Below are 27,786 nucleotides of genomic sequence, written 5' to 3'. Positions count from 1 at the left end.
TCGCCAGCGACTATTGGAAGGGGGTACACTCGATCTTGCACAGACTAGGCAGCTCGCTAATTCACTAGAGGTGGCCTCCCGTAATCTGGAGGCCTACACCCCCGACCGCGCGGCACCCTCGTTGGCATCGTGGGTCCCACCAGCTGCCGACTCGAGCTCACCGCAAGCTGTGGCTCCGCCCACTTAAAGCGGCAATGTCCTGCAAAATCCTGATGCTGTCTCCAATGTGGCAAGCTTGGCCACTATGCAGGTCAGCTCAACCTACTACCTCTCGTCGCTCCAACCAGCCACACACGGATGTCCGAACCATCCAGCCACATGTCACCGATTCCGACTCCGACTTGATTCCGGACCTTGACACCGAGGACCCTAAAGCACCATTTCGGGTGGGCATCATCACCTCACCACACACAAGATGCTCCAGAAGACAAAAGCCAAGTCTCTCCCAATATTCCACATTGATCCGGACGACAAGTGGTGTGCCACCCTCACGGTCAACCGATCCCGCATCCAATTCCACCTGGACACCGGTGCTTCAGCCAATCTCATTGCGCGGTCTGACCTCGAAAGCCTCCATGTCAAGCCTACCATCCTGCCATCTGCCTGCCAGCTTCTGGACTATAATGGTAATGCCATTGCTGCCAGTGGCTCTTGTCAGCTTGAAGTGTCGCACCGGTCATTAAAGGCTAACCTGCCATTCGAAATAGTGGGATCTACTAAAGCCTCCCTGCTTGGTGCTAAGGCGTGTAAACTTCTAAACCTTGTCCAAAGGGTTCACTCCCTGTCACCCGCTGATGCTTCCGCATCTCAGGACGCTGACTTTCAGACACAGCTGAACGCCATCATCACCCGATACGACGGTGTATTTGAGGGCATGGGCACACTCCCATACACTTATAAAATCTTGTAAAACCAAATGCCACACCTGTGGTGCACGCATCTCACAGGGTACCAGCACCCCTCAAGGACCGCCTCAAGCAGCAGCTGCAGGACCTCCAGGACCAGGGCGTAATTTCAAAAGTTACAGAACCGACTGACTGAGTCAGCTCTAAGGTGTGCGTGAAAAAACCATCCGGCAAATTACGCATATGTATTGATCCCAAGGACCTCAACCGCAATATTATGAGAGAACACTATCCCATTCCAAAGTGCGAAGAACTCACCTGTGAGATGGCTCGCGCCAAATTTTTCACCAAGTTAGACGCATCCAAGGGTTTCTGGCAGATTCAACTCGCGCATCCAGTCGGAAGCTCTGCACCTTTCACACCCCATTTGGCCGGTAATTGCTACAACCGGATGCCGTTTGGCATCATCTCTGCATCGGAAGTGTTCCACAGAATAATGGAGCAGATGATGGAAGGTATCGAAAGGGTTCGCGTATATGTGGACGACATAATTGTCTGGTCTACCACCCCACAGGAGCACATTGATCGCCTCCAACGCGTCTTCCGACGAATCCATGAGCATGGCCTCCGCCTCAACAGGGCCAAATGCTCCTTTGGTCAACCAGAATTCGTCGCCCACCTCAGAGACTGAATTTATGAACTGCCTGAATTCATGGACTCTTTGAACTCATGAACTGATTGTTTCATTACCCTGTTTGATTAACTCACTTGTTTGTACATACTGTTGTTCTAGTTATATTTTGTGTTACATACTGTCCATCTGCACGCGACACCTTCCAATGTAAATATCTTAGAGTTTCTGTACTTAGTCCTGTAAATATGCTCACATGTGCCAGACATAGTTAGGAACATTCGCATACTGCATTATTTATTGCCACGAACACATATTTTTAGAAAAGGGGGGATGTCATAATATACACATCAGTATATGATGGTGAAGAGACACACACTGACTGACACACTGCAAGACCAATCAACACACACAACACAGCAGCCAATCACCAGTTAGGGCATGGTCACTATAAAGACAGAGGGCACGAGTTTTCCCACTCATTCGGGATGCAGCCTCTGAGAAAGACAGAGCTCGCAGTCAGTAGCACAAACATCCACCATGTGCTAGCAGTATAGGCTAATCAGGTTAGACATAGGTCTTCAGTCAATCTAACATAGTGTCGACCCACAGTGCAAGTGTGTTTAACAGCTCTTAGTTAAATAAAATAGAGTTGTACTATTACAAGTGTTGGTAGCCTTTCTATGTTACTGCTAAGGTAAACGCAGTCTCCACAGATCCAGAGTACCCAACACATCACATCCCACCCCATGCGAATGTGAAAATCGCACTGGACGAAATATTCACCACCACAAATAGCCTTGAAACGAAACATCCCGAGGAGCTGTTCATTGTAGGCGGGGACTTATCAGGCCAAGCTCAAGAGCGTACTACCAAGTTACCACCATCACGTCACCTGTTCCACCAGAGGCCCAAACATCCTGGACCACTGCTACACAAATATCAAACATGCCTACCGCTCTATCGCCCACCCACACTTTGGCAAATCTGACCACAAGGCTGTGCTCCTGCTCCCGGCTTATAAGCAAAAACTGAAGCGGGAGAATCCGTCAAAGAAAGTCGTGCATTGTTGGTCTGATGAATCGGACAATCTCCTACGGGACTGCTTAGAGTCAGTGGACTGGTCAGTATTTAAAAACTCTGCGACCAGCTTGAACGAGTACGCCACTACAGTAACTGACTTCATTAGTAAGCGTGTAGAAGACTGTGCCAAAGGAGCAAATCCGCGTGTTTCCCATCCAGAAACCCTGGATGAACAGGGATATCCACTGCTTGCTGAAGTCTAGGTCTGAGGCGTTCAAGTCAGGCGACCCTGACCTCTACAAGAATCTAAAGAAATCCATCAAAGATGCCAAAATTCAGTACCGGACCAAGCTCGAGTCCCAGGCTAGCCACACCAATCCCCGCCGTCTATGGCAAGGTCTGCAAGACATAACGGGCTACAAGATGAAGGCATGTAAAATCGCCGGCTCCAACGCATCCCTCCCTGATGAGGTCAACGCATTCTATGCCCGCTTTGAGCAAGAGGTCAGCGAGTGCGAGCCCTCCACCCCAGAAGCCGCGGATGAACTTGTATCTGAGATCACCACTGCAGACGTCAGAGCAGCCTTCTCGAAGGTCAACCCATGGAAAGCCACTGGCCCGGATGGGATACCCGGACGAGCACTCAGGTGGTGGATCAGTTGGCGGAGGTATTCGCACACATCTTCAACCTCTCTTTCCAACAATCTGAGGTCCCTATCTGCTTCAAGAAGACGACCATCATCCCTGTACCAAAAAAAAGTCAAGCAGCATGCCTTAATGACTATCGTCCAGTGGCTCTGACATCCATCATTATGAAGTGCTTCGAAAGGTTAGTCATGGCACAAATCAACTCCAGCCTCCCGGATTGCCTTGATCCATTACAGTTCGCCTACATCTGCAACAGGTCCACAGCAGACGCCATCTTCATGGCCCTGCACTCTACCCTGGAACACCCAGATAACAAAGACGCCTATGCCAGACTCCTATTTATCGACTACAGCTCAGCCTTCAACACCATCATCCCTACGAAACTCATCTCCAAACTCCATGGCCTTGTCATCGGCTCCTCCCTCTGCGACTGGATCCTGAACTTTCTAACCCACAGGCCACAATCAGTAAGGATAGGCAACAACACCTCCTCCACGATCATCCTCAACACCGGTGCCCCAAAAGGCTGTGTCCTCAGCCCCTACTATACTCCTTATACACCTATGACAGTGTGGCCAAATTCCCCTCCAACTCGATTTTCAAATTTGCTGATGACACCACCGTAGTGGGCCGGATTTCAAACAATGACGAGACAGAGTACAGGAATGAGATAGAGAATCTGGTGAACTGGTGCGACGTCAATAATCTCTCCCTCAATGTCAACAAAACAAAGGAGATTGTCATCGACTTCAGGAAGCGTAGTGGAGAACATGCCCTGTCTACATCAATGGGAACAAAGTAGAAAGTGTCGAGGGCTTCAAGTTTTTAGGTGTACAGATCACCAACAGCCTGTCCTGGTCCCCCCATGCCGACACTATAGTTAAGAAAGCCCACCAACGACCAACTTTCTTAGAAGACGAAGAATATTTGGCATGTCAGCTACGACCCTCACCAACTTCTACAGATGCACCATAGAAAGCATTCTTTCTGGTTGTATCACAGCTTGGTATGGAGCCTGCTCTGCTGAAGACCGCAGGAAACTACAAAAGGTCGTGAATGTAGCCCAGTCCGTCACGCAAACCAGCCTCCAATCCATTGACTCTATCTATAATTCCCGCTGCCAGCCAGCATAATTAAGGACCCCACACACCCGGACATACTCTCTTCCACCTTCTTCCGTCAGGAAAAAAGATACCAAAGTTTGAGGTCACGTACCAACCGACTCAAGAACAGCTTCTTCCCTACTGCCATCAGACTTTTGAATGGACCTACCTCGTATTAAGTTGATCTTTTCTCGACACCTAGCTGTATACGTATACACATATAACTGTAACATTATATTCTGCAGTCTCTCCTTCCTTCCCTATGTACAGCATGCATTGTTTGCACAGCATGCAAGAAACAATACTTTTCACTGTATACTGATACATGTGACAATAATAAATCAAATCAAATCAAATCAAACCTTTTAACCAAGGTCAACTGACGTTGAAACCATAAGTAAATATCATGGGGTGGATTCCTCCACCCCGCCTGCCACACGAACGCCACGGGTGAGACATGGGTAATGGAGAAGTCCATTGACCTTGGGCGGGATTCTCCCTTCGCCGGATGGGCGAAGCCAGAGAATCCCACCCCATATGTTGTTCCTAATTGTGGCAGTATGTATTGGGGGTCATGTGGGACTGGAAGCCCTAATGTCATTGGCTGACAGATCCCGGGTCCTGGTTGGCCGTTGACCTCTAGCTCCGCCCTGAAGGCGGAGTATAAGAAGCCGGAGTCTTCCCCCGCAGGCCAGTTTACTATCGAGCTGCGGGGGAACAGACACGCTTAATAAAGCCTCATCGACTTCACTCTATTCGTCTCACGGAGTCTTTGTGCGCTACAATTTATTAAGCGTGCCTAAAAAGGACTATGGAGCTCAGGATCATTCCGGAATGCCTGAGGATCAGCCCCCACGCAGTGAACGCGGCAGCAGCCTTCAAGCACTGGCAGACTTGCTTCGAGGCCTACCTCAGAACGACCACCGGCCGGGTCTCAGAAGACCAAAAACTGCAGGTCCTTCACTCGAGGGTGAGCACGGAGATTTTCTCCCTCATCGAAGACTCGGAGGATTTCCAGACGGCGTTCGCAGCACTGAAAAGTCTCTATGTCCGCCCAGTCAACCAAATCTACGCTCGCTACCAGCTCGCGACGAGACGGCAAGCTCCCGGAGAATCGATGGACGAATTCTACGCCGCGCTGCTGATTTTGGGACGAGCCTGCAGCTGCCCGTCGGTGAACGCAAACGAACACACGGACATGTTAATGCGCGATGCTTTTGTGGCAGGTATGCAATCCTCCCAAATCCGCCAAAGACTTCTAGAAAAAGAGTCGCTAGGACTCTCAGAGGCACGGGCCCTAGCAGCCTCCCTAGACGTGGCCGCGCGTAATACCCGCGCCTACGGCCCCGACCGCGCGGCGACCCATTGGGCCCCGTACGTACCTGTCGCGGCAAATCCCCTACACCCCCCCGGACACCCCACAGGCTTGCGCGGTCCAAACGCCGAGTCGCACCGGGGGCGCCCGCTGTTATTTCTGCGGCCAGGCGAAACACCCCCGACAGCGCTGCCCGGCCCGCGCAGCTATCTGCAAAAGCTGCGGGAAAAAGGGCCATTATGCGGTTGTGTGCCGGTCCCGCGAGGTCGCCGCTGTCCCGGGAGCACAGGGAGCCCTGCAAGCAGTTTACGCGCCCCAACCCCCCCCAGCACGCCATGTACGACCCGCAGGCGCAGCCGCTCTGGGTCCCGACCACCGCGGTCCCGGGAGAACTGGGAGCTCTGCACGCCGCTTACGCTCCCCAACCCCCCTCCCCGCAGCCTATGTATGACCCGCCGCCGGCGCTACCGCTTTGGGTCCCGGCCAACACTCTCCACGGAGAGGAGGGAGTTTTGCGCGTCCCTAATGCCACCCTAACCCCCACCCCGCGCCCCACGCCTGACCCGCCGGCGCCACCTACTTGGGCCCTGACCACCGCTGTCCCCGGTGAGGGAGCTCGCGCGGTCCTAGCGCTCGCGGTCCTAGTGCTCCCCAGCCCCCCCAGCACACCATGTGCGACCCGCAGACGCCGCCATTTTGGGTCCCGGCCACCACGAGGGGAGGAGGGGCGCCGATGTGCGACCCGCAGACGCCGCCATTTTGGGTCCCGGCCACCACGAGGGGAGGAGGGGCGCCGCCATCTTGGACCGCCCCAGACCTGTACGACGCGTGGGGGCGGCCATTTTTTCCACCCCCGCCGCCATCTTGGATGGCAACAACGGACCCCACTCCACTACTACAACCACGGCTCGCTTCAATTACGCGCGATCAAGCTCGGCCCCGGACACTCCAGACGACGACGACAACGGTGCTAATAAACGGCAACGAGACGCCATGCCTAATCGACTCCGGGAGCACGGAGAGCTTTATACACCCCGACACGGTAAGACACTGTTCCTTGACCACCTATCCCAGCGCACAAAAGATTTCCCTAGCTGCAGGATCCCACTCCGTACAGATCCAGGGATTCTGCATAGTTACCCTAACGGTGCAGGGGAGGGAGTTCAAAAACTACAAACTAAACGTCCTTCCCCAACTCTGTGCCCCCACCTTGCTGGGATTAGATTTCCAATGCAATCTACAGAGCCTTACGTTCAAATTCGGCGGCCCCATACCCCCACTCACTATCTGCGGCCTCGCAACCCTCAAGGTGCAACCCCCGTCCTTGTTTGCGAACCTCACCCCGGATTGCAAACCCATCGCCACTAGGAGCAGACGGTACAGCGCCCAGGACCGGACCTTCATTCGGTCCGAAGTCCAGCGGCTACTAAAGGAGGGCATAATCCAGGCCAGCAATAGTCCCTGGAGAGCGCAGGTGGTAGTAGTGAAGACAGGGGAGAAACAAAGGATGGTCATTGACTATAGCCAGACCATCAACAGGTACACACAACTAGACGCGTACCCTCTCCCCCGCATATCCGACATGGTCAACCGGATTGCCCAATATAAAGTCTTCTCCACCGTGGACCTCAAGTCCGCCTACCATCAGCTCCCCATCCGCCCAAGTGACCGCAAGTACACAGCCTTCGAGGCAGACGGGCGATTATACCATTTCCTACGGGTCCCTTTTGGCGTCACAAACGGAGTCTCGGTCTTCCAACGGGAGATGGACCGAATGGTTGATCAACATGGGTTGCGGGCCACATTCCCGTATCTCGACAATGTAACCATCTGCGGCCACGATCAGCAGGACTACGACGCCAACCTCCAAAAATTCCTCCAGACCGCCAAAGCCTTGAACCTCACGTACAACGAGGACAAGTGCGTTTTTAGCACCGATCGGCTAGCCATTCTGGGCTACGTAGTGCGCAATGGGATAATAGGCCCCGACCCCGAACGTATGCGCGCACTCATGGAATTCCCCCTCTCGCACTGCCCAAAAGCCCTGAAACGCTGCTTGGGGTTCTTTTCATACTACGCCCAGTGGGTCCCCCAGTACGCAGACAAGGCCCGCCCCCTAATACAGACCACGACCTTCCCTCTGTCGACAGAGGCTTGCCAGGCCTTCAGCCGCATCAAAGCGGATATCGCAAAGGCCACGATGCGCGCCATCGACGAGTCCCTCCCCTTCCAGGTCGAGAGCGACGCCTCCGACGTAGCTCTAGCGGCCACCCTTAACCAAGCGGGCAGACCCGTGGCCTTTTTCTCCCGGAACCTCCACGCCTCAGAAATCCGCCACTCTTCAGTAGAAAAGGAAGCCCAAGCCATAGTGGAAGCTGTGCGACATTGGAGGCATTACCTGGCCGGCAGGAGATTCACTCTCCTCACGGACCAACGGTCGGTAGCCTTCATGTTCGATAATGCACAGCGGGGCAAAATCAAAAACGACAAGATCATAAGGTGGAGGATCGAGCTCTCCACCTTCAACTATGAGATTTTGTATCGTCCCAGAAAGCTGAACGAGCCGTCCGATGCCCTATCCCGCGGCACATGTGCCAACGCACAAATTAACCACCTCCAAACCCTCCACGAGGACCTCTGCCACCCGGGGGTCACTCGGTTTTACCACTTCATCAAGTCCCGCAATCTCCCATACTCTTTAGAGGAGGTCTGTACAGTCACAAGGGACTGCCACATCTGCGCGGAATGCAAGCCGCATTTTTTCAGGCCAGATGGAGCGCACCTGATTAAGGCTTCCCGCCCCTTTGAACGCCTCAGTCTCGATTTCAAAGGGCCCCTCCCCTCCACCGACCGCAACGCATATTTTCTTAATGTGGTGGACGAATACTCCTGCTTCCCTTTTGCCATTCCCTGTTCTGACATGACCGCGGCCACAGTCATTAAAGCCCTGAACAGCATCTTCACACTGTTCGGTTACCCCGCTTACGTCCACAGCGACAGGGGGTCCTCTTTCATGAGTGACGAGCTGCGCCAGTTCCTGCTCAGCAAGGGCATAGCCTCAAGCAGGACGACCAGCTACAACCCCCGGGGGAACGGGCAAGTAGAGAGGGAGAACGGCACGGTCTGGAAGGCCGTCCTACTGGCCCTACGGTCCAGGGACCTCCCAGTTTCACGGTGGCAGGAGGTCTTCCCGGACGCTCTCCACTCCATCCGGTCGTTATTATGTACGAACACTAATCAAACGCCTCATGAGCGTCTCCTTGTAGAGAGGGAGAACGGCACGGTCTGCAAGGCCGTCCTACTGGCCCTACGGTCCAGGGACCTCCCAGTTTCACGGTGGCAGGAGGTCTTCCCGGACGCTCTCCACTCCATCCGGTCGTTATTATGTACGAACACTAATCAAACGCCTCATGAGCGTCTCCTTGTTTTCCCTAGGAGGTCCTCCTCTGGAACGTCGCTGCCGACCTGGCTGGCGGCCCCAGGACCCATCCTGCTCCAAAAGCATGTGCGGGCACATAAGGCGGACCCGTTGGTCGAAAGGGTTCACCTCCTCCACGCGAACCCCCAGTACGCCTACGTGGAGTACCCCGACGGCCGACAGGACACGGTCTCCCTGCGGGATCTGGCGCCCGCCGGCAACACGCACACCCCCCCGACACCATCAACCCAACCCTTCCTGCCACCACCGCACCCCGCGACCGCCCCCTTCCCAGGAGGATCGGTTCCCCTCCCCTCAGCACCGACCAAGAATAAAGCCCAAGCTGAAACCGTAAGGCTCCTGGAGGCGACAACACCGGTACAAGCACCACCACCAACGGGGCCGAGGCGATCGACACGGACGACCAGACCACCCGACCGACTCGTGGCGTCGATCTAAAACTAAATATGGACTTTTCACAAGAACATTTTGCTTTTCTTCCCATACCCTCTGTAAATAGTTGCAACAGGACAAAATTGTACAATACTGTATTGCCTTGTGAATGTTTTTTTCCTCTCAGGACCAGCCCTGTAAACCCTTACCACCATACGAAGCATCACCCCGCCGGGTTCATTTTTGACAAGGGGTGAATGTGGTAGTATGTATTGGGGGTCATGTGGGACTGGAAGCCCTAATGTCATTGGCTGACAGATCCCGGGTCCTGGTTGGCCGTTGACCTCTAGCTCCGCCCTGAAGGTGGAGTATAAGAAGCCGGAGTCTTCCCCCGCAGGCCAGTTTACTATCGAGCTGCGGGGGAACAGACACGCTTAATAAAGCCTCATCGACTTCACTCTATTCGTCTCACGGAGTCTTTGTGTGCTACACTAATGCTACCAAAATATTTGGCCTTTGCTGTCATCTCTCATATTCTTCATTTTTTGAAAGTTATTTTGTGAAGCATTTAAAGGTGTTTCTTGCAGTAGTTTACCTTACCTAAATCGTCACTTGTGTTCACCACTGTGGACAAAAGTACAAAACAAAAATCATTATTTGTTCATTAACTAAACCTTTCCACATTGAAAAATTGGCCTTCCATGAGGGAACAATTCTATCAAAATGAACTGTCGACCTTTATCTGTTCTAAATGGACGAAGCTGTGTATTACTTTGGCCAAAACCACACACACAAAACTAGAATCACTGTTTAGGCATGAAGCCCAACAACTCAATTATTACTTTTGAGGAGGAAGCAAATGATGATGTAAGGCATTCATGAGGTAGGGGTTTTCAGTGATGGAAACAGATGAGGACTCATTCGGGAAGGCTGGAGTTCCAGGATGGTGATTGCCCACTATATCTTTAAGGACCTATTTTTAATAAGAACATGGGGATTCTGCACCGAGTAAGAATAAAGAACTTTGGTTTATTTACAGTTACATATAAACAACCCCCAGTAGAATCCCTACAGGGTCTCTCCACGGTTGATGCCTTACATAGCTTAATGGAGTTCCCCCACCCCTCAGTGGGGAAGCTCTTATTCTGCGAAAACCATGAGGAAGACAATCAATCATACCCCGTAAGTCCTGTGTGGGATATGACCCTTTTTTGTAGGAAAATTGTGAAAAAACAAGGAATCAATGAATATTGTAAAACTGAGTGGCTCAGAATGCATACTGTACAGGCAAATTGGGTGTTTTCCTTTATAGGCATATGCTGCAATCTTCCCAGCTTTCTAATATTCACTGTGCTCAGCAGTGGGAGTTGAGCAGTTAGGATTAAGGTTGAGATATTGACTATGGTGCTGCAGCATACATGTGAAAGACCCCATGTGTATGAATGACTTTGTGAAGGGATAGTACGTGGACAAGGAAAAGAAAGAGAAGTATGAAGCCTTACGATATGCCCAATGTGACTACAGAGGCAGGATGGAAAGACATTACAGGAGATGTGTTAACTGCATTCAGACATATAAGTTGCAGAAACAATGGAGTTATTGTGCAAGTTGAGTGCAGTATAGGCATTCAGGTAGATGGGAGACTAGAGGAGAGTAATTTGGGAGTTTGAGAGTGTTTGAAAATACAGGGACAGGGGGAATAGGGTGACCTAGAACAGACAGGATAATGTGGATATTAGAGGTTGCAAGGACTTATTGGAGAAAGCTTTACCTAAGAAAGAGGTCGAGACATTGCACGATTTCTGAAGATGGCCAAATCTAGGGTACTGCTCGCAGGAGAAGATGCAGGTAGTGAGAGAGAGAGAGAATAGGAGTGAAGAAAAATCAGAGGAAAGTGGACCAGGTCAATTCAGATCAAGGTTGAAATCAATACGGATGAGAAGTTCTTCTGTACAAGGGCAGAATGAAGAGCTGATGGGGGAGTTTCAGCTGTAAAGTGGAAATTGCAGGGGCATTGGCCAATGTTTTGGTCTTCGCTAGACTCGGGAGATGTCAGAGGACTGGAGAATTGCAAACATTACACCCTTATTCCGAAAGGTTGTAAGGATAAGCCCAGCAATTACAGACCAATCTGTTTAACTTGGGTGGTGGGGAAACTTCTAGAAATTATTTGGGATAGTATGAATAATCACATGGAAAAATGTGGGTTGATTAGGAAGAACCAACATGAATTTCTGAAAGGAAAATCATGTTTAACTAACTTACAGGAGTTTTTTGAACAATAACAGAGAGGGTTGTTGAGGGTAATGCTGTTAATATGATGTACATAGACATTCAAAGGTATTTGGTAGAGTGCCGCAGACCTGTGAGCAAATTCTAGCTCGTGGAACAAAAAGGAAAGTGGGCACTTGGATAAGAAATTTGCTGAGTGACAGGAAACAGAACAGCAAGTTATGATTGATGGATATTCTTTGGGTTAGAGGAAGGTTTGTAGTGGAGTTCCCGGGTGTCGATATTGGAACCCTTGTGCGCGATTCTCCGGCAAAAATTTCTAAGTCTGGTAGCGAATGGGAATTACCACGAGCTTCCCGGCGCTCGGCACAGCGAGGCTGGCAATGCAATTCAGCGTTAATTGGTCCACTTAAGGAGGTCTCAAACGCTTCTCATCATATATGAAGGCTCGCCAGCTGATTCGCCGGGATCGCGCTCGCCAATCCCCCCGCTAACAAGGTCGAGCAGCACTTGCTCAGCCAGCCACAGCCAGCTCGCAACAATGGCGCCGAGGAGACCAGCCCCAAGATTCAGGGATGCAGATCTGGGGTGGCTGCTACTCCTCCTGGTGGCCAGGAGGGATATCCTGTTCCCCCGAGGGCCCAAGAGGATGAGCCATAGGGCAGCCAGTGCTACCTGGGACGAGGTGGTGGCAGCTGTGAGCGCGGGGAGTGTGAACAGGCCTTCAGTGCTGAAAAAAGGTGAATGACCTACACTGGGCAACATGAGTGAGTAGACACACAAACCCTCCCTCCACCCCCCTCCCCCTTCAACCCCCCCCCCCCCCCCCCGATCCCAACCCTCCCTTTATACACCCTGTTATATTGCTACTCCTGGTAGCATGTTGTATTACTTGGTTAAAGTAATATCTGTTGTTACTGGATGCAGATGATCTTGAAGAATGCACACGTCTTTGATGTAAAGTAAACAAATTGATTAAGTAACGATAAAACTAATAATTGAGTTCGACACTCGACTGAACTAATTATAGAAATAAAGTAATGAGATATAACTATATAAACTGTATCTGAACTACACGTGGTGTAAGGCTGTGACCTGACTCTGCTATACAACTGCTATCTAACTACTGCTGCATGGAAAGAGCCCAAGAGCCTCTCGGAGCTCGGTTATATAGTGTGGTTTAGTGGTGCTGTGTTAGTGTTAGTGATTAACCCTTTAGTTACATGTCGGTCTACATATCATCACACACCGTTCCCCCCATTGTGAACCACGCGTGCGGCTAATGTTGCCCTCTCTGTATCTCCTGAGGAAAAGCTCCCCCATAATCATCAGGAGTGGGCCCAGACTGGCGGAGGGGCACCGGACTTAAGAATCCGCACCACTTCCGAGTCACCTGGAGGTGACTGAAGTGGCCGAGGACAGATCGGTCACCCACGCTGAGGCTGGTGGTCGTGGCAGAGGTTGAGGAACCACCGGGATCCACCCGCGGGACCTGTCAAACGTGAGTTGGTATTGCCTTACTGACTGACCTATTCCTCCCACTGACCACATGTCCATTCTCCAGCAGGTCCTCCAGGCGATGGTGCCGGCCCATCCCGGGCGTCACCCTCTCCTGCCTCCCATGAGACCACCTCAGAGGAGAGCCCTGAGGATGTAACCATTATAGTCTCGGCACAGCTGTCATCCCCACCATTCACCAGCGTCGATACACACACCTCGGTGGGACATGTTAGTGGACAGGCTTCTGGGGCACAATCTGGTGAGCACCATACTGCTGATGATGCACATCAGGTGGAGGCAGGAACCCCCAGGCGAGACAGCAGGTGGAGGGCTGCTGGATCCCAGGACCCAGCTGGGTCCCAGCCTGATGCTGAGCCTGTGGTACAGAAGTACCCGGAGTTGATTGAGATGATAGGAAGCAGCCGGGACAGTCAGATAGAGGTGTCAGCGGCACTCCAGCAGGTCCATAGCTGATGGGTGGAGTCCCAGAGGCTATAGTTGCAGGAGATATCACAGGCAGTGCATGGCACTGAGGACAACACTGCTAGGCTGGCGACCGCGGTGAAAAGACTGGTGCATGACGTCGCACCATTGGTGAGGTGTCCAAGGCGCCGTGCAGTCAGTGACGGCCATGGCTGACGGTCTCGTCAGAATGTCTGACTCGCTGGGGATGTGACCCAGTACCAGGCTGATCTTGATGAGGTTCTGCGGGAAATGTCCCGTTCTCAGATGGGCATGGTCGAGGCACTGCGGAGCTTGTCCCAGATGCAAGTGGGCATGGCCCTGATACTGAGGGCGTCTGAGGCACGATCAATTGAACAAAAATTAGAGTTGGATACAACTGAGGCTTTATTGCTCTAAGACGACCAGCTATAACCCCCCGGGGAAACGGGCAGGTAGAGAGGGAGAACGGGACTGTATGGAGGGCCGTCCAACTGGCCCTACGGTCCAGGAACCTCCTAGCCTCTCGCTGGCAGGAACTGGCGAAATGGCTGCTGAATCGAGGACATGCATATTCATACTCTGCCTACTGGGCGGAGCCAGCAGGGAGGGACTACCGGCGAACCTGTAGTACAGGTCCTACCTTACATCACCTAATATAGGTGCAACAGTGGTTTACCACATTCACCCCCTGTTAAAATTGAGTCCGGCGGGGATGGTGGAGAACTATATACAGCAATGAATCTATATTTACAGTATTTGAGCAGAAAAAAAATGTCTTTTGAAGTCCGGTGGACCAGTTAGAGGTTTAACTGGTCCGGTGCCTTTATGTTCTGCTGGGAGCGAAGTAGTGGTGGCAGCGATGCCGATGCTGGCCCGATGTTCGGTGACTCCGGGAGCGTGCCAAAATCCTCTTCCTCCTCGGGCGTGGGCAGGGCAAGTACGGATGGTCCTGGTGGGGTTAATGCTGGGAGTGCCGGGGGAGGGGAGGGTGGCGCCGGGCCGGAGGGGTGTGTGTGTGTGTGGAACCTGCTGGTGCCAGGTCCCTGAGGGAGACAGTACCCTGGCGGCCGTCGGGGTATGCCACGTAAGCATACTGGGAGTTTGCATGGAGCAATTGCACCCTCTCCAACAAATGGTCTGCCTTGTGGAGTCGGATGTGCCAACGGAGCAGGACTGGTCCTGGAGCCGTGAGCCAAGTCAGGAGCGACACCCCGGATGTGGACTTCCTGAGGAAGGCAAAAAGACGTTCATGGCGTGTGTTGTTAGTGGTGGTGCACAGCAGTGACCAAATGGAGTGGAGTGCATCAGGGAGGACCTCCTGCCAGCGAGAGGCTGGGAGGTTCCTGGACCGTAGGGCCAGTTGGACGGCCCCCCATACCGTCCTGTTCTCCCTCTCTACCTGCCCGTTTCCTCGGGGGTTATAGCTGGTCGTCTTGCTGGAGGCGATACCCCTGCTGAGCAGGAACTGACGCAGCTCATCGATCATGAATGAGGATCCCCTGTCACTGTGGATGTAGGCAGGGAAACCGAACAGAGCGAACATACTGTTGAGGGCTTTGATGATGGTGGCAGACGTCATATCAGGGCATGGGATGGTGAAGGGGAATCGAGTACGCATCGACCACACTGAGAATATACGTTTTTCGGTCGGTGGAGGGGAGGGGCCCTTTGAAATCCACGCTGAGGCATTCAAAGGGGCGGGATGCCTTCACCAGGCGCGCACGGTCCGGCTGGTAGAAGTGCGGCTTGCACTCCGCACAGACCTGGCAGTCCCTGGTGATCGTCCGTACTTCCTCGACGGAATAGGGCAGATTGACTCCCGGGTGACAAAGGCTGTCATGCAGGGCCCGGAATTGGTCTACTTGTGCGCTGGCACATGTACTTTGGGATAGGGCATCTGGGGGCTCATTGAGTTTGCCGGGGCGATACAAAATCTCGTAATTATAGGTGGAGAGCTTGATCCGTTGGTCAGTGAGGAGGGTGAATCTCCTGCCGGCCAGGTAATGCCTCCAATGCCGCACAGCCTCAACAATAGCTTGGGCCTCTTTTTCGACGGATGAGTGCCGAATTTCTGAGGCATGAAGTGTGCAGGAGAAGATTGCCCCGGGTCTGCCTGCCTGATTGAGGGTGGCGGCTAGGGCGACGTCCGATGCGTCGCTCTCTACTTGAAAGGGCCGTGTCTCGTCGACTGCGTGCATCCCAGCCTTGACGATATCGGCTCTGATATGGGCGAAGGCCTGTTGTGCCTCGGCTGCCAGGGGAAAGTGTGTGGACTGTATGAGTGGGCGGGCCTTGTCCACATAGTTTGGGACCCACTGGGCATAGTATGAGAAGAACCCCAGGCAGCGTTTGAGGGCCTTGGGGCAGTGGGGAAGGGGAGCTCCATGAGGGGGTGCCTGCAGTCGGGATCGGGCCCCAGAACTCCGTTGTGGACCACATAGCCAAGAATGGCTAAGTGGGTCGTGCTAAACACGCACTTCTCCTTGTTGTAGGTGAGGTTGCGGAGAGTGGCGGTGTGGAGAAATTTGGCAAGGTTGGCATCGTGGTCCTGCTGGTCATGGCCGAAAGATGGTGACGTCTTCTAGGTACGGGAAGGTGGCCCGCAAACCACACCGGTCGACCATTCGGTCCATCTCCCTTTGGAAGACCGAGACACCGTTAGTGACGCCGAAGGGAACCCTGAGGAAGTGATAGAGACGACCGTCCACCTTGAAAGCAGTGTGTGGACGGTCCGATTTACGAATGGGGAGCTGGTGGCAGGCAGATTTGAGGTCTACCTTTGAGAAGACCCGGTACTGTGCAATCTGATTGACCATATCAGATATGCGTGGGAGGGGGTACGCGTCGAGCTGCGTGTACCGATTGATGGTCTGGACTGATAGTCCAGGACCATTCTGTGTTTCTCCCCAGTTTTAGCGACTACCACTTGGGCTCTCCAGGGGCTGTTGCTGGCCTCGATGATGCCTTACCGAAGCAGCCGCTGGACCTCAGACCTGATGAAGGTCCTGGGTGCTGTACTGTCTGTTCCTGGTGGCGACAGGTTTGCAATCCGGGGTTTGATTTGCGAAGAGAGAAGGCGGATCGACCTATAGGGTCACGAGGCCGCACGCAGTGAGGGGTGGTAGGGGTCCGCCGAATTTGAGGGTTAGGCTCTGGCGATTGCACTGGAAGTCCACGCCTAGTAGTAGAGCAGCACAGAGGTTATGGAGGACGTAGAGGCGGAAGCCGCTGAATTCTACGCCCTGGACCGTGACTGTGACCGTACAGTACCCCGGGTTCGCGACGGAATGGGATCCGGAGGCCAGGGAGTGTATCGTGAGGGAGCAGCGCCTTACTGTATCCGGGTGTATGAAGCTTTTGGTGCTCCCGGAGCGCAGCAGGCAAGAGGTCACGTGGTCGTTGATTTTCGCGCTGGTCGATGCGGTGGCCAGGTTGTGCGGACGAGACTGGTCGATCCGTCACTGAGGCGAGTTGTGGTTGGTTGTCGCTGGCGTCGATTGATGGGGAGCCTGGGGGGCCTAGGTCCTGGAATGCTGTTGGTGTCCATGCCCCATGGGGGAGACAAGATGGTGGCGGCTGAAGATCCTGTGGGGGACAAAATGGCGGCGCCCATGGGCCGCACGTTGCGGGGGTTGGACAAGATGGCGGCGCCGACTGGCCGCGCGTGGTCCAGGAGGATGAAGATGGCGGCACCCACTGTGTGTAGACTAGGGGGGTGGGGGCGATAGTGGCGACTGCGCGGGCCTGGCACACCGCGGCGAAGTGTCCCTTTTTGCTGCAAGCCTGGCAAAGGGCCGCGCGGGCCGGGCAGCGTTGGCGAGTGTGTTTCTGCCGGCCGCAGAAGTAACATCGGGAACCCCCGGGGTGGCGCTTGGCGCAGGTATAATGGCTGGCTAAGGCCCCTGCTGGGGCGGCCGTCTTTGGGTTCCACGATGCGTAGGAGGGGTGGGCCGCGCGGCTTGGGGGTAGGCCTGACTGTTGCGCGAGGCGACCGTCATAGAGAGTGCTAGCTTCTTTGTCTCAGCTAGATCGAGCGTGGCCCCTTCTAACAGTCTTTGGCGTATGAGGTCCGACCTAATCCCCGCAACGAACGCGTCCCGCATAAGGAGGTTTGAATGTTCAGTGGCCGTAATGGCCTGACAGTCACAGTCCCAGATGATTGGGATGAGGGGCCGCCAGAAGTCTTCTATGGACTCACCAGGGAGTTGAGAGCCAGTGGCGAGTACATGCCTGGTGAAGAACGTGTTCGTCTTCTGTGCGTAGTTTTCTTTGAGAAGCGCCATGGCGTCGGCATACTTCAGGGCGTCCTGGATCAGCGGAAACACATTGGAGCTGTACCTTGAGTACAGGATCTGTATCTTCAGAGCCTCCGGAACAGGGGTGGTCGCTGAGTTGATATACGCCTCGAAGCAAGCTAGCCAGTGATTAAAGTCCTTTTTGGCGTTGCTTGATAGCGGATCCAGCTGCAGGCGATCTTTTAGAAAATCTTAGAGCAATAAATTGAAGCACTATCAATTGAACAAAGACTAGAGCTGGATACAACTGAGGCTTTATTGCTCTAAGATATGTGGCCTCCCACAGCAGCTGGCGAAATGGCTGCTGAATGGAGGACACGCATATTTATACTCCGCCTACTGGGCGGAACCAGCAGGCAGGGACTACCGGCGAACCTGTAGTACAGGTCCTACCTTACATTATCTAATATAGGTGCAACAGTGGTTTACCACAGCGTTGACACGATGTTGCGGACCATGGGGAGAGACAGATGATGAAGGGCAGCCAGGGCTCGAATCAGCTGTCGCTCCACGTTTGCACTGAATGCTGAATTTGGGTGCATTTGAGTGCTGAGGGAGTTAGGTGAGGAGGGAGTAAGGTGCTCCTTTCATTTTGTTTCCTACATTTCCTCAACGAGCGTGAAGGGAGCTGGGAGTTTACAGAGAGTGCAGTTGACTGGGAGCAGAGTCGGAGGACGGAGTTCCGGTTTGTCCACAGGGCAGCTATATTCTGTAAGGTAAGAGGGGATGGAGGCTAGGGCAGTTGCATGCTCCTCCTGTAGGATGTGGGTGGTGAGGGATACCACCGGTGTCCCCACTGACTATACCTGCAGGAAGTGCACCCAACTCCAGCTCCTCAGAGACCGTGTTAGGGAACTGGAGCTGGAGCTGGATGAACTTCGGATCATCCGGGAGGCAGAGGGGGTAATAGGCAAGAGTTACAGGGGGGTAAACACACTCAAGATACAGGACAAGAGTAGCTGGGTTATATTCAGGGGAAAGAAAACGAACGGGCAGACAGTGCAGGGATCCCACGTGGCCGTTCTCTTGCACTGAGTCAGGCTCTGGGGCTCAGAAGGGAAGGGGGGAGAATAGAAAAGCAATAGTGACTGGAGACTCAATGGTTAGGGGAATAGATAGGAGATTCTGTGGTCGCGAGCGAGACTCCCGGAAGGTACATTGCCTCCCGGGTGCCAGGGCCAGGGATGTCTCAGATCGTGTCTTCAGGATCCTTAAGGGGGAGGGGGAGCAGCCAGAAGTCGTGGTGCACATTGATACCAACGACGTAGGTAGGAAAAGGGGTGTGGGTGTAATAAACGAGTTTAGCAAGTTAGGCTGGAAGTTAAAAGCCAGGACAGACAGAGTTGTCATCTCTGGTTTGTTGCCGGTGCCACGTGAGAGCGAGGCTAGGGATAGGGAGAGAGTGCAGTTGAACACGTGGCTGCAGGAATGGTGTAGGAGGGAAGGCTTCAGGTATTTGGATAATTGGAGCATATTCTGGGGAAGGTGGGACCTGTACAAGCAGGACGGGTTGCATCTGAACCAGAGGGGCACCAATATCCTGGGAGGGAGGCTTTCTAGTACGCTTCGGGAGGGTTTAAACTAATTTGGCAGGGGAATGGGAACTGGATTTGTAGTCCAGCAACTAAGGTAGCCGATGTCCAGGACGTCAAAGCGTGTAGTGAGGCAGTGGGGAAGGTAACACTGACAAAGGAGAGTACTTGCAGGCACAGAGATGGATTGAAGTGTGTATACTTCAACGCAAGAAGCATCAGGAATAAGGTGGGTGAACTTAAGGCATGGATCGGTACTTGGGACTACGATGTGGTGGCCGTCACGGAAAATTGGATAGAAGAGGGGCAGAAATGGTTGTTGGAGGTTCCTGGTTATAGATGTTTCAATAAGATTAGGGTAGGTGGTAAAAGAGATGGGGGGGGGAGGTTGCATTGTTAATTAGAGATAGTATAAGAGCTGCAGAAAGGCAGTTCGAGGAGGATCTGCCTACTGAGGTAGTATGGGTTGAAGTCAGAAATAGGAAAGGAGCAGTCACTTTGTTGGGAGTTTTCTCTAGGCCCCCCAATAGCAGCAGAGATGTGGAGGAACAGATTGGGAAACAGATTTTGGAAAGGTGCAGAAGTCACAGGGTAGTAGTAATGGGCGACTTCAACTTCCCAAATATTGAGTGGAAACTCTTTAGATCAAATAGTTTGGATGGGGTGGTGTTTGTGCAGTGTGTCCAGGAAGCTTTTCTAACACAGTATGTAGATTGTCCAACCAGAGGGGAGGCCATGTTCATATTCATATTGGATTTGGTACTTGGTAATGAACCAGGGCAAGTGATAAGATTTGTTAGTGGGGGAGCATTTTGGAGATAGTGACCACAATTCTGTGACTTTCACTTTAGCAATGAAGAGGGATAGGTGCGTGCAACAGGGTCAGGTTTACAATTGGGGGAAGGGTAAATACGATGCTGTCAGACAAGAACTGAAGTGCATAAGTTGGGAACATAGGCTGTCAGGGAAGGACACAATTGAAATGTGGAACTTGTTCAAGGAACAGATACTACGTGTCCTTGATATGTATGTCCCTGTCAGGCAGGGAAGAGATGGTCAAGTGAGGGAACCATGGTTGACAAGAGAGGTTGAATGTCTTGTTAAGAGGAAGAAGGATACTTATGGAAGGGTGAGGAAACAAGGTTCAGACAGGGCGCTGGAGGGATACAAGATAGCCAGGAGGGAACTGAAGAAAGGAATTAGGAGAGCTAAGAGAGGGCATGAACAATCTTTGGCGGGTAGGATCAAGGAAAACCCCAAGGCCTTTTACACATATGTGAGAAATATGACAATGACTAGAGCGAGGGTAGATCCTATCAAGGACAGTAGCGGGAGATTGTGTATTGAGTCTGAAGAGATAAGAGGTGTCTTGAACGAGTACATTTCTTCAGTACTTACGAATGAGAGGGACCATATTGTTGGAGAGGACAGTGTGAAACAGACTGGTAAGCTCGAGGAGATACTTGTTAGGAAGGAAGATGTGTTGGGCATTTTGAAAAACTTGAGGATAGACAAGTCCCCTGGGCCTGACGGGATATATCCAAGGATTCTATGGGAAGCAAGAGATGAAATTGCAGAGCCGTTGGCAATGATCTTTTCGTCCTCACTGTCAACAGGGGTGGTACCAGGGGATTGGAGAGTGGTGAATGTTGTGTCCCTGTTCAAAAAAGGGAATAGGGATAACCCTGGGACTTACAGGCCAGTTAGTCTTACTTCGGTGGTAGGCAAAGTAGTGGAAAGGGATACTGAGGGATAGGATTTCTGAGCATCTGGAAAGACACTGCTTTATTAGGGATAGTCAGCACGGATTTGTGAGGGGTAGGTCTTGACTCACAAGTCTTATTGAATTCTTTGAGGAGGTGACCAAGCACGTGGATAAAGGTAAAGCAGTGGATGTAGTCTACATGGATTTTAGTAAGGCATTTGATAAGGTTCCCCATGGTAGGCTTATGCAGAAAGTAAGGAGGCATGGGATAGTGGGAAATTTGGCCAGTTGGATAACGAACTGGCGAACCGATAGAAGTCAGAGAGTGGTGATGGAAGACAAATATTCAGCCTGGATCCCAGTTACCAGTGGCGTACCGTAGGGATCAGTTCTGGGTCCTCTGCTGTTTGAGATTTTCATTAATGACTTGGATAAGGGAGTTGAAGGGTGGGTCAGTAAATTTGCAGACGATTTTGGAGTTGTGGATAGTGAGGAAGGCTGTTCTCGGCTGCAAAGAGACATAGATAGGATGCAGAGCTGGGCTGAGAAGTGGCAGATGGAGTTTAACCCTGAAAAGTGTGAGGTTATCCATTTTGGAAGGACAAATATGAATACGTAATACAGGGTTAACGATAGGGTTCTTGGCAATGTGGAGGAGCAGAGCGATCTTCGGGTCCATGTTCATAGATCTTTCAAAGTTGCCACTCAAGTGGATAGAGCTGTGAAGAAGGCCTATGGTGTGCTAGCGTTCATTAGCAGAGTGATTGAATTTAAGAGCGGTGAGGTGATGATGCAGCTGTACAAAACCTTGGTAAGGCCACATTTGGAGTACTGTTTTCAGTTCTGGTCGCCTCATTTCAGGAAGGATGTGGAAGCTTTGGAAAAGGTGCAAAGGAGATTTACCAGGATGTTGCCTGGAATGGAGAGTAGGTCTTCTGAGGAAAGACTGAGGGTGCTAGGCCGTTTCTCATTAGAACGGAGAAGCATTAGGGGTGACTTGATAGAGGCTTATAAGATGATCAGGGGATAGATAGAGTAGACAGTCAGAGACTTTTTCCCCGGGTGGAACAAACCATTACAAGGGGACATAAATTTAAGGTGAATGATGGAAGATATAGGGAGGATGCCAGAAGTAGGTTCTTTACCCAGAGAGCAGTGAGAGCATGGAATGCACTGCCTGTGGAAGTAGTTGAGTCGGAAACATTAGGGACCTTCAAGTGGCTATTGGATAGGTACATGGACTACGGTAGTAATGATGGGGTGTAGATTAATTTGTTCTTAATCTAGAACAAACGTTCGGCACAACATCGTGGGTCGAAGGGCCTGTTCTGTGCTATATTTTTCTATGTTCTATGTTCCATCCCAAGGTGAACCCCAGGGTCCCATGGGCACCGACCTGGAGGATGGATCGCTGGGTGCCAACCTGGAGCCGTCCCATGGAGTGGTGACGATGGCCACCAGCTCCCCTGATTTTCATCCCTCTGATGAGACAGTCAGCTCTCAGAATCAGCACACGGGACAGGGTGGTACGGCTGTGCATGTGCTGCCAACAAGTGAGCTGGGGCCCTCCGGCTCCCCACAGAAGCTCTTCCGCCAAGTTCACGTTTTTCAAAAGGAGTACCAATCGGCGCCTGCTTGAGCACTTGCTGGGGAGGCCGCTGAATGACAAGAGGCCATTTGATATGGGGTGGCACTCTTTAATTGTATGGAAATTGGACTTAAATGGTGATAATTGTTTTTTTGCCACGCCAATGTGAGATCCCGATTTCGCCTTTGTGAGCTGGCCGGTTATATCACAAACTGTTTGGCACCTGGCGCGTCTCGTTTTTGGCCTCTCCTGCTATTCACCGGCCTCGTTTCACTTGAGCAAGAGGGCAATGAGGCCTGAGAATCGCACCCCTTGTCTTTCCTTATATATATTAATGACCTAGATCGTGGAGTGCAGGGAACAATTTCAAAGTTTGTGGTCGATACAAAACGTGGAACTTGAAGAGGACAGTGAAGTAATTCAAAAGGACATACAGAAGTTACTGGAGTGGGCAAATAGGTGGCAGATGAAGTTAAATGCAGAGACGTGTGAGGGGATTCATTTTGGTCGGAAGAACATGGAAAAACAGTATGAAATACTGTATGAACAGTATGAAACACGACTCTGAAGGGTGTGCAGTGGCAGAGGAATCATTGAAGGTGGCAGGACAGAGGGAGAGAGCTGTTCATAAAACATTCAGTTTCCTGGGATTAATAATAGGGACATTAATAGTACAAGAGCATGGAGGTTATGCTCAACTTGTATAGGGCACTAGTTAGTGCTGGGGTATTGTGCACAGATCTGGGAGCCACATGTTAGGAAGGATGTGAACGCATTGGAGAGAGTGCATAAGAGGTTTTTAAAAAATGGTTCCAGCGATGAAAAACATTGGTTATGACAATAGGTTGGAGAAGTTGGGTGTATTTTCCTTGGAGAAAAGAAACTTAGCCAAGTTCCGCACGCATGAGTACGGCCTCAACCGAGACCTTGGATTCATGTTGCATTACATTCACCACCCCCCCCCCCCCCCACCATCTGGCCTGGGCTTTCGAAATCCTACCAACTGTCCTGGCTTGAGACAATTCACACCTTTTTAACCTGTGATTATCCCTCTCTCAAGTTGCTCCATCTGGACCTGTAAAGACTTAATTACCTGCAAAGACTCGCATTCAAAATATTATATTGCATCATTGACTTTGTCTATATATATGTTTCTGGAACCCACCTCTTCATTCACCTGAGGAAGGAGCTGTGCTCCGAAAGCTAGTGATTCGAAACAAACCTGTTGGACTTTAACCTGGTGTTGTAAGACTTCTTACTGTGCTCACCCCAGTCCAATGCTGGCATCTCCACATCATGGAGAAAAGAAAGCTGAAGAGGTTTGATGGAGATGTTCAAACTCATGAGGGGTCTGGACAGAATGGGAGACACTTCCCATTCGTAAAAAGATCAAGAATGAGAGGGTACAGATTTAAAGTGATTTGCAAAAAAAAGCAAATGTGATGTGAGGGAAAATCTTTTTCTCATAGCATGTGATTCGGGTCTGGTATGCACTGCCTGGAAGTGTGGTGGAGGCAGGTTCAATCGAGGCATTCAAGAGCGCATTGGATGATTATTTGAATAGAAACAATATACAGGGTTACAGGGAAAATGCAGGAGAATGGCACGAAATAATTTTGCTCATTGGGAGAGTTGGTGCAAATTAACAGGCTGAATGGCCTCCTTCTGCTCCGGAACAATTCTATGATTCGGTGAAGTTATTAGTAGACTTGTAAAGGCAGTAACCAAGAAGATTTTGAATTTGATATGGGTGGGGTGATGGTGCATAAGGAAAGGGATTGCAAGACATTTGGCATCCTGTAATTTGCTGGGCCAATGTTAATGCAACCGGTGCCTCACAATTGAAGTTGCCTCTACATCATGAATATTGGTGTTCAACCAAAAAGTCAAAATTGACCTACTACAACAGGGAAATGATTAGATTCTGAACCATTAGACCATAGAACCATAAGACAATACCCTGTAAGTTTCAATAAGATCCCCCCTCATCCTTCTAAACTCCAACGAGTACAGACCCAGAGTCCTCACCCGTTCCTCATATGACAAGCTCTTCATTCCGGGGATCATTCTTGTGAACCTCCTCTGGACCCTTTCCAAGGCCAGCACATCTTTGCTTAGATACGGGGCTCAAAAGTGCTCACAATACTCCAAAAGGGGTCTGAACAGAGCCTTATATATCCTCAGACGTGCATTCCTGGTCTTGTATTCTAGTCCTCTCGACATGAATGTGAACATTGCATTTGCCTTCCTAACTGCCAACTGAACTTGCACGTTAATCTTAAAAGAATCGTGAACAAGGACTCCCAAGTCCCTTTGTGCATCTGATTTCCTCAGCATCTTCCCATTTAGAAAATAGTCTATGCTTCCATTCCTCCTTCCAAAGTGCATAACCTCACACTTTTCCACATTGTATTCCATCCGCCACTTCTTTCCCCACTCTCCTAGCCTGTCCAAGTCCTTCTGCAGTCCCCCACTCCTCAATACTACCTGCCCCTCTACATATATTTGTACCATCTGCAAACGTAGCAACAGTGGTTTCAGTTCCTTCTTCCAGATCATTAACGTATATTGTGAAAAGTTGTGGTCCCAGCACAGACCCCTGAGGCATACCTCTAGTCACCGGCTGCCATTTTGAAAAAGACCCCTTTATCCCCACTCTCTGCTTTCTGCTCGTCAGCCAATCATGTATCCATGCCAGGATCTTACCCTTAACACCATGAGCTCTTAACTTATTTCACAATCTCCTATGCGGCGCCTGGTCAAAGGCCTTCTGGAAATCTAAATAAATCACGTCCACTGGTTCTCCTTTGTCTAACTTCCTTGTTGCCTCCTCAAAGAACTCTAACAGATTTGTCAGACATGACCTTCCCTTTGACAAAGCCGTGCTGACTCAGTCTTATTTCATCATACATTTCCAAGTACTCCGCGATCTCATCTTTAAGAATGGACTCTAAAATCTTATCAATGACCGAAGTCAGGCTAACCGGCCTCTAATTTCACAACTTCTGCCTCCCTTCCTTCTTAAACAGTGGTGTTACATTAGCCACTTTCCAGTCCTCTGAGACCCTTCCTGCCTCCAGTGATTCCTGAAAGATCATCACCAATGCCTTCACAATCTCCTCCGCTATCTATTTTAGAACCCTGGGGTGTAGTCCATCTGGTCCAGGTGATTTATCCACCTTCAGACCTTTCAGTTTCCCCAGAACCTTCTCGTTAGTGATGGCCTCTGCCCCCTGATTCTCCTGGAGCCCTGGCATCCACTGGTGTCTTCCACCGTGAGGACAGAAGCAAAGTAACTATTCAGTTCATCTGCCATTTCTTTGTTTCCTATTATTACTTCTCCAGCCACGTATTCCAGTGGTCCAATGTCTATTTTTGCCTCTCTCTTACCTATTATACATTGAAAAAGACTCTTCCTCCCGAGTGACACTAGCAAACCACCCTGCCAGGATATTGGTGCCCTCGAGTTTAAATGCAACCCACCTTCTTGTACAGGTCACACCTGCCCCGGAAGAGATCCCAATGGTCCAGAAATCTGAAATCCTCCCTCCTACACCACTGGTTTAGCCACGTGTTTAGCTGCACTATCCTCCTATTTCTTGCCTCACTGGCACGTGGCACAGGAAGTAATCCTGAGATTACAACCCTAGAGTTCCTGTTTTTTAGCTTACTGCCTAACTCCCCGAACTCCTTGTGCAGGACCTCGTCGCTCTTCCTGCCTATTTCGTTAGTACCTATGTGTACAATGACCTCTGGCTGTTCACCCTCCCCCATCAGAATGTCCTGTGTTCATTCAGAGACATCCTGGACCCTGGCACCAGAGAGGCAACACACCATCCTGGAGTCTCTTTCATTTCCACAGAAGTGCCTATCTGTGCTATTATTATTATTAATAATACTATAGAGTCCCCTCTAACATTGTACCATCCTGAGTACAGCTGGTAATATGATTGATAAAGGTTTCAGTGAAAATAGTGACGTTAAGTTCAGGAGTCTCAATATTACAATTGAGGTGGCTCAGTATTGTATCTTTCACATCGGTTTCGGCTAGAACAAGAGTAAATTTGAAAAAAAATTAGAGTACCCATTTCTTTTGTTCCAATTAAGGGGCAATTTAGTGTGGCCAATTCACCTACCCTGCACATCTTTGGGTTGTGGAACTGACACACACGCAGACACAGGGAGAATGTGCAAACTCCACATGGGCAGTGACTCAGGGCCGGGATCGAACCCTCGGTGCTGTGAGGCAGCAGTGCTAATCATTTCACCACTGTGCTGCCCTGAACAAGAGTAAATATAGGGCAAAACCCGTACTACATTAATTATGCTAAGGTATAGCCACGGTTCAAATTAAACTAGCTCCAAGCTCTGGGAGCAAATCAGGGCACACAAGGTTGGCCTCACTTTTGCTTGCTCATTCCATTGCCTTCAGAATAGTGGTGGAACCTTTTTTTGTTTAATTCTGTGTTAAATACATTTTTTATTTTATGTATTATAATATATATATTGAATTAATGAATACGTACCATTATCATTCTTGGTTGTGATTGCTCTGGAGACAATGACTGAAGAATTAGATAATTCTGGTACTGGCAGAGCGGATATAATCGGTGCTTCTCTTTTTTTCCTGTTGCATTGCTAAATATGATGCAAAAAGAAAAACAGATAAAAATTAAGTTTTCTGTGGCTAAAAGTTGAAAGCTGAGCTTAATTAGTCCAGAGTGCAGCACGTTCTTTTAGATGCAATTTAATGGTAAAAAAAACCAGAATCCCCCTTTTGGGCACATTTAGTGGGGTGTTTCCCGGCGCACTCCACTTTTAAACTGGACTGTGCTTCAATTTTGAACCTAGATGAGGAACGCCCCGCCGAGGCAGCACGAGAAACCCGTTTCCTGCACTAACAAGCTCAGCTCGGCAGTGCAAGAAGATGGCGCCCCGATCTCTCGACTCCCCACCCACAGCTTCTGGACTGCCCCAACAGCCCAACTTATCAATTGGGGGTCCTTGAGCTTCCCGCATCCCACCTCATAAAGGCAGGGCACACCCTGGCCCGAATCCCGGCCTATCACCCTGGCAGTGCCCCAGTCAGCCTGACAATGCTATCTGGTCACCCA

At 51.0% G+C, this 27,786-nt stretch overlaps 1 protein-coding gene across 1 annotated transcript in view; it reads right to left on the bottom strand.

The window, feature by feature from the left end:
• Positions 1-27,786, bottom strand: part of LOC140428854 (zona pellucida-like domain-containing protein 1) — a 132,575-nt gene that overhangs the window by 4,419 nt on the left and 100,370 nt on the right. Inside the window, exons 13-14 of the mRNA XM_072515507.1 lie at positions 27,199-27,310; positions 9,977-10,000 (exon numbers count right to left, since the gene is read on the bottom strand). Of these exons, the coding sequence (XP_072371608.1) occupies positions 9,977-10,000; positions 27,199-27,310 (136 nt within the window). The remainder of the gene's footprint in view (positions 1-9,976; positions 10,001-27,198; positions 27,311-27,786) is intronic.

The sequence above is a fragment of the Scyliorhinus torazame genome, chromosome 8 (genome assembly GCF_047496885.1).
Source record: "Scyliorhinus torazame isolate Kashiwa2021f chromosome 8, sScyTor2.1, whole genome shotgun sequence".
NCBI classification, from domain to species: Eukaryota; Metazoa; Chordata; class Chondrichthyes; order Carcharhiniformes; family Scyliorhinidae; genus Scyliorhinus; species Scyliorhinus torazame.
This window is presented reverse-complemented; position numbering and strand designations above follow the sequence as displayed.